The sequence below is a fragment of the Xyrauchen texanus genome, chromosome 5, assembly GCF_025860055.1.
Source record: "Xyrauchen texanus isolate HMW12.3.18 chromosome 5, RBS_HiC_50CHRs, whole genome shotgun sequence".
NCBI lineage: Eukaryota > Metazoa > Chordata > Actinopteri > Cypriniformes > Catostomidae > Xyrauchen > Xyrauchen texanus.
Genome location: NC_068280.1, coordinates 11,017,806 through 11,029,692, shown reverse-complemented (window position 1 = coordinate 11,029,692; position 11,887 = coordinate 11,017,806). Strand labels below are relative to the sequence as shown.

The 11,887-nt window shown below is 39.4% G+C and overlaps 1 protein-coding gene across 3 annotated transcripts in view; it reads right to left on the bottom strand.

Annotated features, from left to right (window-relative positions):
- Positions 1-436: 436 nt before the first annotated feature.
- LOC127643737 (catenin alpha-2-like) overlaps positions 437-11,887 on the bottom strand; it is a 661,581-nt gene continuing 650,130 nt past the window's right edge. For all 3 annotated transcript variants that reach the window (XM_052126592.1, XM_052126591.1, XM_052126590.1), the window contains 4 exons: positions 10,657-10,838; positions 9,747-9,852; positions 3,561-3,695; positions 437-1,427 (listed from right to left, as the gene is read on the bottom strand). In XM_052126592.1, the coding sequence (XP_051982552.1) occupies positions 1,140-1,427; positions 3,561-3,695; positions 9,747-9,852; positions 10,657-10,838 (711 nt within the window). In that variant the 3' untranslated portion in view covers positions 437-1,139. The remainder of the gene's footprint in view (positions 1,428-3,560; positions 3,696-9,746; positions 9,853-10,656; positions 10,839-11,887) is intronic.

Genomic DNA, 11,887 nt, shown 5'->3' with positions numbered 1-11,887 from the left:
ATAATACATATTTTACACTGCTACTACACTGATACTGCTACTCTAAAATTAGTCTTCATTTTCTGCGAAACATAACTTCTTGTTTCTTTTAATTTTGGGGTGAAATATTTTGTGGACATGAAATTCCCAAACTGTTTGTTTTATCTTGAAGTTTGCCGACAAACTTTTTATGTGTGATTACCTTATTCACCCAAAAATTTTCGGACACACACAAACAATTTCCGAATACGCCATGTGGCAAACAAACAATTTGTTTCATGATGGAGATGAGCTTGATATAAGATCTTGCTTGTCAAACATGCAGCTGACATTGTACATTATTTGATGCCACAAACACAGTTTTAATTATAATTTATTGGTGCAGTGGTAATATGTTTCCTGAAAATCTAAATTAATTTAGTTTTTTTTTTTAAGAACTCGACTCAGAACACACAGTTGCAAGGTTTATTATATAATTCAGGACTATAAAGGTATGCAGTATTCTACAAGTATCTGAGCAAACTACACAACTAGTCCTTTTCTAAATGTAATACTATAGCCTGGCTGCCATGGTTAGTGATACAGTAATACAATAAAATAAATGTATTTTAAATGCAAGAAAAACTAGTGCCTTAGGTCACCATATGGATAATTTGGAACAAGGCAGAAAATATGTTTCAACATAAGTTATTCCTATTACTATGGGTCATATTAATTTTAAATAATTATAATAACAATAATACAAATAAAAACATAGGAAGGCAAGCATCACCCCTGTCTTGGGTAGAGCTGACACTACCAGTAATACCATTATATTGTTTTTCCTCTGTGTATATATGGCCAGTCAGTGGTAGTACTGTTAAGAATGAACACCACGTGAATTGTACTGAAGCCCACACTGTACTGTATATGTCACTCTCCTTCACAAGTTCTCGTTTAACAGTGAAATTTGGTTAGAAGAGGATAGGTGGCCAAATCCTCCAACTTGCAGACATTTACTGGGCACACACACACACAAACACGCATGCACGCACGCACACACACACACACTAACACACACACACATGGAACAAGATACAGCTTGGAGAAAATAAGCTGTTACAGGGAAAGGAGAAGAAATTAAGAGAGGAGGAGCTGTTTTGGGCATATGTGATGCAAAGTTAATAGGAGTCCATGGCCTTAAATTCGCTGAGGGCTTGGACGGGGGAGATGTGTTTCTTCTGAGAACCCCGCCTGACACGGGTCTGGCACTCCTCTGGTTTTTCTCTCTTCACTAGGGGCTTCTTCTCTGGGGCCTTCATGCGCCAGGACACCACTGGAGAATTGACTGCCGCTGTGCCATACACCTTCTGGTATTTGGTGGAAGCCACATAGGAGGCCTTGACCGTGAGAACCACAGCATTCATCAAGTTCTTGGCTGCCTGGATGAGGGATGTAGCACTGTCCAGCTGGATATGGAGCAACAGTGAAAGAGAATATTCAGGTTAGTGGATTTTCAGTGTCTTGAGTTCAGTGGACTGTTAATAAATGGGTGATTCTTCAACTTTGGGCACTTTTAGCCCTGAATATTTCTAGAAAGTAAGATATTTCACACTCTCACTATAGTTTAATAATTTGTCTACTTATGATGTTGAACAGTGTATGTACATGCATCAAAGGAGATTTATGTTATGATATGTCTTTTTTTTCCTTCTCTCTCTGAAAATCATGGACATTTACACCACACCTCCAATTCTTTAAAAGGTTTAATAGAATTCCTTGGTGGGAATTACATTTTTAAAGAAATAATTTCAAGAAAAAGACAACAATGAATTAAAACTGCTGACTCATTTGTCTTGCTAATAAACATTTTGTAGCTATCATTTTATGTATGCAAAATCCACACAATTAAATAGTATTTTCACACTTTTTGCATAGTTTAACAAAATTACACAAATATTAAAATGGTTTGTTTCAGAATTTGTTTTAGATTATCCTTGTTTTAATGTAATGTTTTAATGTTCAAATGCTTTTGGGAAACATCTTATGTTTTGCACATAATTTTGCACAGTACTGTGTAAATCAACCCTGGGGACATGAAAGTTGAAACAAAAAAACTTCCAACTATGTTTAGAAAAGAGCATAAGTGTTCTATTTATTGCAAAATGCAAATTTTAGCCTTTCTAACTTCCACAAGACTGAGCCGTTTTAGCCAAGCCCCCTCTTTCCAAAATACAGCACCGATGCCATTGAAACTGACAGAAATGGACGTGCAGCGTAGTTCTAGCGGAAAGACTAGCAGCTGTACATCATCACATCATTAGCTGGGTAATTCCTAGCCAATCGCATGTAAGCCATTGCTTTATATGTCTGCTCACAATCTATCACATTGCTGTTTCAGTGTGCTAACATGGCAAATAGACACATTTCAACCTCTCCAGGCCACAGGAGAACCAGAGCACAGAACATCTCTAGAAGCCCGCCTTCCCCTTCCAACGACTTCATCTCAACTTCTGCCAACAACAAACCCATGGGGAGTAAACAACCAGCAAACCCGGATCTTCATTCATATCTCATTCATTTAGGAGATCTCTCGCAATCGAATTGCACAACCTAGCGCGGAAGGAGCACGCTCCACGCCAAGTCCGTCAAAATCTTTGGCTCAGACAGCAGCTGGTTTCCATCAGAAATGAGCTAAGTCATTATCATATCCATCAAATGCATTCAGATTCAGTCATGGGTCTAGGCCTTCCGTTGCCATGCTGCCTGTTCATTATAAAGTTGCAATGCTGTCTGTTCATCATAACGCATCCGCATAAATATTAATATCATATTATTATGTCCATGACAATCACTTTTGTAGCCGTTTTATGATACAAAACCAAAAATAAATTAAACTTTCTAGAGGTCATGTTTTGTTTTATTTTATTTTTTTAATTATTACTATTATTATGTCTAGGCTATATTTACAAATGTATTTACAATCTAGAGTAATTTATATTGGTATTTCTCCACCTGTTGACAGATTGATTTGTAAGTTACTGCAAAAGAGGTCAGTGGAAGAAATTGGAGAACATAAAATGTTTGGATTTTGAATAATTTTTTTTGACAGGGAATGGACTATATAATGGGATGGATATGGTACAATAACTGGAGAAAAACCTAAACATTTTATTTCACTTGACCCAGCCCATTAGTGCTTAGCCCATAGGTACACTTGATCCTGACTTGGTGCATGCTTGCAAGAAAATACTAAAACTTCGTGGCCATGCCCATTGACTTTCCGCAAAGGACTTAAAGCATGGCGCTTAGTGCTAGTGCTCTTATAATAGGACCCATTATCGCATTCAATTGCATGGTTTAATTAAGCAAGTGGTGACTCAGCATTTTAATTACAAGTCTGTTGACAGTCCAATCAAAATAATATCACATAAGGAGTCAAGAAAGTAATGTTATCGCTTGTGCAGTTGTCATATCAAGACATTGATATTGCTTCTGGATTATTTGTCACACTTTAAAAAAATAAATAAATCAGGCCGAGCCACTGGAGTAGTCATATTGATAGCCACACAAAAAGGAATAGTCTTTATAGTTAAACATACCCCTGAAACAATTAGTTCTCCTCCCAGATTCTGGACCTCAGCCTTGACCTTGCTGCAGATGTTGAGTTGGTGGCAGTAGAGGGCAATTCTCTGAAGGTATGCCAATAAGTCCTGTTTGCAGGCGGAGTCGGGACACTAAAACAAGATGGAATAAATAGAGACTTAACATTTGAATATTCACTGTGTACAGCAAACATGTGTTGGTGAAAGTTATCAAATTCTTGAAGATGACTCAAGGTATGTCATCACAGACTGGCTCAAGTCTGTGATTGTATCATGACTCATCAGCCAAGAATTCTGCTATTTATTTTCCATTTACAGGAACGCTGTCCACATAAACACAAACCACATGTGTACAAATGTTGCATAGAAAAATACATTTGCAAATACAGTACTTATACTTGAGCATTGATTTTAGAATTTTAAAGTGAACATAAGCCCATATTCCAGTAAATCAAAACCCTAAAACCTCTCATTTCCAGAAAATTATTTGAAAGCCTGTGGAGCCTAATTGAGTTTGGAAGTGATGGACTGTTTGTTACCTCATGGTGGCGATTATCTAATAAATATTTATTAGGTCATGGTGTAACCTTGGACTTCCCAGTTCTGAAAACTACAGGTAAATATTATACTTGAGCCAATCCTTTGCCAGAGTAAGATTGGTTAATTAACGTCCTGTGCACATTATGAAGATGTGCTTGCATGCACCACACAACTTTACTATGATATGTAATATCAGAGATTATTTTAAAGGAGACAGCAAACTCCACATTTGTATTTAGTTGTTATGACTGTCCATCACATTTTACAGACAACACAGTAATTAATGGGGAGTGCAGTAAAATTAATTCTATCTGTCACAAAATTGTGCCAATTCTTAAACAACAATTTTTTATTTTTTTGGTTAAAAACTCCAAATGTGGTTCAATCTGAAAATGTCTTGCCAAACATGTTGAAGATTAGCAGACAAGTTAATTTTATTTTATTTAAAAGAAAAATATTTGTATTTGAATATATATATATATATATATATTTTTTTTTTTTTACAACCTTAGCGTCACATGAACTTTGAGTAAAAAAGACTGATGAGACACATTTAATAACTGTTGAGGCTGCTTTATCTTCGACTCGGCTGAGTAGCTGTAACGTCTTTAGCATTCAGCGTTCAAGTGTCTCTGCAGGGGGCAACTTCTTACTGTGCCAAATGACGTCGAGGGACTATGGAGTAAGAGATGAAGAGCAAAAGAAGAGAAAACTCTCTTTTCTCGCCTCCAGTGGAGAATATAAGGCCAGAGCAGCTTTGGGTCAGCCATGTCAAGTGCAGCAGTTAGACGGATATTTAAAGAGTGTTCTGAGGACAGCCAACTGTTGTCATGACCATACACACTACTAAGGCATGGCTTGTCAGTACTCTGGCAGATTTTATACTTGTATTCATGCATTTGGCAGTTGCTTTTTTCCAAAGCAATCTGCAGTGCATTCAAAGTTTTTTTTTTTAACAATATGTGTGTTCCCTGGGATTTGGCTAACTTCTACCAAGTGACAGATATACTATATGGACAAAATTATTGGGCCACACATCTTAATAATTGAATTCAGGTGTTTCATTCAGTACCATTGCCACAGGTGTATAAAATCAAGCACCTAGCCATGCAGTCTGCCTTTACAAACATTTGTGAAAGAATGGGTCATTCTAAAGAGCTCACTGAATTTGAGCGTGGTACTGTAATAGGATGCCACTGTTGCAACAAGTCAGTTTGTGAAATGTCTTCCCTCCTAGATATTCCACGAACAACTGTAAGTCGTATTATTGCAAAGTGGAAGTAATAACGAACCACAGCAACTCAGCCACGAAGTGGCAGACCACGTACAGTTACAGAGTGGGGTCGCGAGGGCTGATGCGCATAGTGCGTAAAAGTCTCCAACGCTCTGCTGACTCAATAACTGCAGAGTTCCAGACCTCCTCTGGAATTAACATCAGCACATAACTGTGCGCCAGGAGCTCCATGGCATGGGTTTCCATGGTCGAGCAGCTGTATGCAAGCCTTATATCACCAAGCACAATACCATGTGTTGGATGGAGTGGTGTAAAGCACGCCGCCACTGGACTCTGGAGCATTGGAAACATGTTCTGTGGAGTGACAAATCATGGTTCTCTCTCTGCCAGTCTGATGGACGAGTCTGGGTTTGGCGAATGCCAGGAGAACATTTCTTGCTTGACTGCATTGTGCCAACTGTAAAGTTTGGTGGAGGAAGGATAATGCTATGGGGTTGTTTTTCTGGGGTTGGCCTAGGCCCCTTAGTTCCAATGAAGGGAAATGTTAATTCCTCAGCTTACCAAAGACATTTTGGAAAATTCTGTGCTTCCAACTTTGTGGAACAGTTTGGGGAAGGCCCTTTTCTGTTCCAGCATGACTGTGTCCCAGTGCACAAAGAAAGGTCCATAAAGGCATGGTTGGATGAGTTTGGTGAGGAAGAACTTAACTGGCCTGCAGAGAGCCCTGACCTCAACCCTTGAACACATTTGGGATGAACTAGAATGGAGATTGCGAGCCAGGCCCTCTTGTCCAACATCTGTGTCTGACCTCACAAATGCTTTTCTGGAAGAATGGGCAAAACTTCCAACAGACAGACTCCAAAATCTTGTAGAAGCCTTCCCAGAAGAGTGGAAGCAGTTATAGCTGCAATTTAGGCTGAAGTTTAGCAGGGTTTTGTCGCTATCCAATAATCCACTGAGATCACTGCTCTACAGTATTCCACATGCTACCAACTTACCTGTAACTTATGGTACATCACACCACTCAAAGCCCTATATAAATGAAACTCATTTTAGGTGGTATTTTGTTTCTGGATCAATTCATTATCTCCAGCAGCTTGATTATAGAGAACCAGGTCCTGTTTAACACTTCCTACGCAGAGATTCTTTCTGAAATTAATACGGTCCCTTAATGAAGCCTTAGAACCGCAGATGGCCATCAGATGTAAATATTCTGTTAGTGACAAAAAAAAGTTTGATAAGGGACTAGGCAAGCCAACTGTTCAGACTAACCAACAAACACAGTGTGATATATCTGGCAGCACGATAGATTGGTTCTGTGGGCGGAACACGTTGCCCTAAAGGGAGGATTGTTCTGGAACTGTCAGGCCCGTCTCTGATGTGCTCGAACACTCGAGTTACACTCGGATCAGCATTGTGATCAGGTTCCCCCTCAACCCTTTTCTCTTTATCTAAGGGAAAAGAAATACCACTTGAAAACAAGAAAAAAAAAAACATGAGGCTAGGTCAGTGGTGACACAGCAGGTTTCAGGCTACTTCTTTTAAGTCTCTTGATCACTTTCCCGGCATTGAGGAAAACAAGTGAGTGCTGCAAGCAAATTTTAGATGCATATTGTTGACACTTGCATGTACAGTGGCCCAAAAAAGCATTTGGATACTTGGTATAAATGTAATTGCATTAGAAAACAACATATGACATTCAGATATTTTGAAGTGTGATAGGTCACCCAAATTTTTTAATTCTGATCCCCGTATGATTTTCTTCCATGTAACACAAAATGAGATGTTCGGCAGAATGTTAGCCTAGTTCACCATTCACTTTTATTGATTTATTTTGTATATGTATTTTTACCATACAGTGAAAGTACAGTATATCCATAAATGGTGATTCAGACTAACAGTTAGCCTAATATCTCCTTTTGTGTTTTACAAAAGAAAGGTAATCATTCCATTTTGGAGTCTTAATCCTTTTTGGGGTCACTGTATACTGATGTTCATATAGACCAGCGTTTCTCAATGGGGGCGGTACCACCCCCAGGGGGCGTTTGGACAGTGTTGGGGGGCGGTGTGAACGAGGCAGCAGAGAGGGGGGCGCTCGGGCACAAATGGGGGGCGTTACTCAGAGGTACTCAACATGCGGGCTGTGCAAAAATCTTTTCAGCTCTTCTCCTTAGCCTAGTCAAGTGGTTTTTATTGTCGTTTCAACCATATACAGTTAGTACAGTACACAGCAAAACGAGACAACGTTCCTCCAGGACCATGGTGCTACATAAAAACAACAAAGGACCAACATAGGACCACATGAGACTACACAACGAAATAAAATACCTATATAAACTACCTATATATACCTATATAAAGTGCACGTGCAAACATGTGCAAAAAGTACAGGACAGTACAACAAATTACTGACAATGAACAGGACAATAGACAGTGCAGCACCGACCAGTACTCAGTAGTGCAAAAAGATGACAGTTTCTAAAAATGTAAACATAACATACTATGAGATAATGTTCTATGCACATAGCAGTTATTGAGGTAGCAGACAGTTATAAAGTGACAGTAATTAAAGTGCAACTCAGGACACGTGTGTGTCAAACCAGTCTCTGAGTATTGAGAAGTCTGATGGCTTGGGGAAGAAGCTGTTACACAGTCTGGCCGTGAGGGGCCGAATGCTTCGGTACCTCTTGCCAGACGGGAGGAGGGTAAAGAGTTTGTGTGAGGGGTGTGTGGGGTCGTCCACAATGCTGGTTGCTTTGTGGATACAGTGTTTTTTGTAAATGTCTTTGATGGAGGGAAGAGAGACCCCAATGATCTTCTCAGCTGTCCTCACTATCCTCTGCAGGGCTTTGCGGTCCGAAACGGTGCAAGTCCCAAACCAGGCAGTGATGCAGCTGCTCAGGATGCTCTCAATAGTCCCTCTATAGAATGTAGTGAGGATGGGGGTTGGGAGATGTGCTTTCCTCAGCCTTCGAAGAAAGTAGAGACGCTGCTGGGCTTTCTTGGTGATAGAGCTGGTGTTGAGGGACCAGGTGAGGTTCTCCGCCAGGTGAACACCAAGGAATTTGGTGCTCTTGACGATCTCCACAGAGGAGCCGTCGATGTTCAGCGGAGTGTGTTCACCTTGTGCTCTCCTAAAGTCAACAACCATCTCTTTTGTTTTGTCGACATTCAGGGACAGGTTGTTGGCTCTACACCAGTTCATCAGCCGCTGCACCTCCTCTCTGTATGCTGACTCGTTGTTCTTGCTGATGAGACCCACCACGGTCATGTCATCGGCGAACTTGATGATGTGATTCGAGCTGTGCATTGCTGCACAGTCGTGAGTCAGCAGATTGAACAGCAGTGGACTGAGCACACAGCCCTGGGGGGCCTATGTCTTCGTCTTGCTCGGATTACTGCTGCCACTTCACCAGGAGGATATGCCAGGAGAGCCGCTTCCTAAGTTACACATGCTTTTAAGAGGCGGAGAATTTTCAGCACAAAATAGAGGCGCGCTTTCACCGGCTTTTTCTGTACATAACGCGGAATACATAATTAGGCGCATAATTAGAGCTCAGGGCTCACACTAATGACCGTAATTAATAAAAAAAAAAGACGTCGTTTTTTTCTTCGGTTCAGTTCAGGTGGCCGAGCTGTTGTTGTCTTTGTTCGACATTTGAAATCAAATGACCGTTTGTAGGCTATTCAAATTTGAAGCCTAGTATATATTGTATAATTGAGTGCGCGAACGACCGCTGCTTTTTCATTGGCCATTTAGGTTAGTTACGTTATTGTTCACTTGATTGGTTCATCTTAAAAAAAATTGTGTGTGAGCCTGAATTTGTTTGAATTTCTAAATACATTTGAAATACCTTTCAAACAATCCACGTGTTTTTGCATTTTTTTTCCAAACACAATATTACTCAACTTGAGGCTTTTACATGTAGTTTAAATACAATAAGAAACTTCTGTTTCAGTTTTTTTTTTTTTTTACCAAAAACTCAGGCTTCAGGTGTCAGTGTTGCAATTGTTTGGCTGTAATAGTATTTCTGAAGTGTTTTTTAGGTGTTTTTTAGCGTTAAGAGGATCATGAAGAGGTCAGGGGGGCGTTTGTTCAAAAAAGGTTGAGAACCACTGATATAGGCACATCCAGTTACTTAAACATTATCTCATGTACAGAGACACTGTTTCATACACATATTCTCACTTTGCCTTTCTTTTCTGTTACATTGAGTAAAGTTCATTGATTTAACATTAAAAAGTGTCGGTTAGCAGGTTCTGCAGAAGAGGCTCATCTGATAATGAATTCAACACCTTGTAGGAGCTAATTATATTAAAGACAACCCAGGGCTTTGATCTTCCACTTAACAGAGATGGATTGAGAAGGAGAAACAGAAAAAAGAGAGCTAGTTAGAGAGTTTTCTGACCTGGTCAGCCACAGCCCGGGCAAGCTTGTCCATTCTAGATCCAGCCTCTGCAATTTTCTTTGCAGCATTGATCACATCAGATGAATTCTTCAGGGGACCTTTTCCCCTGCGGTAGCACAAAACACAGATTGTTACTCTGGTCCATTTTGAAGAATCAGCTAATAAAGTTTCCATGCATCATCAAGCAATGAAAGCAAATGAGCTCACTATGTACTAAACACTAATACGCTAACATAAACAGACCTTCATGTTTTTACAAACCTATATGCTGTTAATTATGTTCATGTTAAACACAAAAGAAAAAAAATTATAAAGCATCTTGACATATGCATTGATAGCAAAAACAAATCTACATTTCCCAAAATTCCAGGTTTCCAATACATTAGATTAGCGTGAGAAACAGACTTAAGTTTAAATTAGCCTGTGTCCAGAATAAAATTACTTCTCACATGACAACCAATGCCGTTTTAGCAAACATATGATTTTTGAATCTGGTCCTGAATGACGGCTAGATACAGGCTTTGGTTTAGTTGAACATTATCAGTGAAAACCACAGCATTGGTATGGCTTCAGAAGACTTGGAATACAATTTTTGGAGCTCGACAAACATGGCCCCCATGAATTGTCATTGTGTTTTTTTTATATATATATATATATATATACACACACACACACACACACACACACACACACACACACACACACACACACACACACACACACACACACACACACACACACACACACACACACACACACACACATATATAATTTTACAGGATTTGAACAACTTAAGGGTGAAAAAATAATGACAACATTTTAAATTCTGTGTGAACAGCTAGAGCAAATATCATTTGATGTTTCCAATGTTTGTTTGTTTTTTTTAATTGACATGTTGATGCAGCTATACCTAGTGAAATCTGTCATCTCCATCATAATCATACACATCTGCTTAGCGAGCACAATTATGTCATTTCCATTGTCGTCCCACTTAGCGACTTCTGCGTCCAGCTTGCTCTTTTCCTGCCTGAAACTCTCCACCTGTTCTGCGATCTTAGCCTTCTCTTCCTGAGGCAGCTGAGCCATTATGGCCTGTGGAGGGTTAAATACGATACATGAGAAAAAGACAAGAAATTTCAATTCAACTTCTCAAATGTTTTCTCACATGGTAGCAGATTTCAGTGAAAACTTTGAAAAGAAATTGCCCTCCATTTAGGGACAAAAAAAAAGAAAACACTGAAATGCCTCTGTAAAAGGTACTGAAACTTAACAATTAATCATAAGACCTTATGGACCCCATGACATCTTCTGCTCATAGAGAGAAATTCCCCCCCCCCCAAGAAATAAATTCTTGCTCCATAGCGATTCTGAGCCGGTCCAAAAGACCATTAATCTCTTTGCAAGGTCACAGACACAGTTAAGGCGCAATACTATTTGTGAGATAAATGTATAATTACCTCAGTTCTTACACCAGTCAATGAATTATGCATGTGTTCAACATTCTGTCAGAGTGGAGGGACTGCACTTCGGCGGGGGGTTCTGTCACAATTCTGGACACCATTAAAAGTGCAGTCATGTTCGAAGATGGTTTAAAAGTCAAAGTATGTGCTGTAAAAGTCTATGTTTGTAGTTTGACAAAAGGTCTTTTATGTGGTTTTGTCTGAATTTCCACGCAGAGATTGGCCATTATTGCGAAAGATTGTCAGAACATAAGAGCTCGTTAAGGCCCAGCTGCTCATTTAAGATTTGTAGCTTTTTGCTTGTTTGTTTAACACACAATTAAACATTAAAAAGAAAAGGAGTCCTCAGAGAAAATGCGATGAGATGAAAATGATTCCATTTCAGATGGCATGCACTCCTGGGCATCTGAAATGGAGGGCTGATGCAACATTGTTGTGTACTACAATGTTTTACCTGTTATTACAGCACAGTTTTACCACCTGTGTCATTTCATTACATACAAACTAGATAGCAAAAGTTTGTCGGGACAAACTTTCATGATATCTTAAAAGCGTTGTCTGCGAGTTTAAAAAATAAATGTTATAAATATGAAGTTTTATGGATTTGCAGATATTACGGAAAGACAAATGGCCAGCTAGCATGATAGATAATTAGATAAACCATCAGATAAAAAAGAGAGA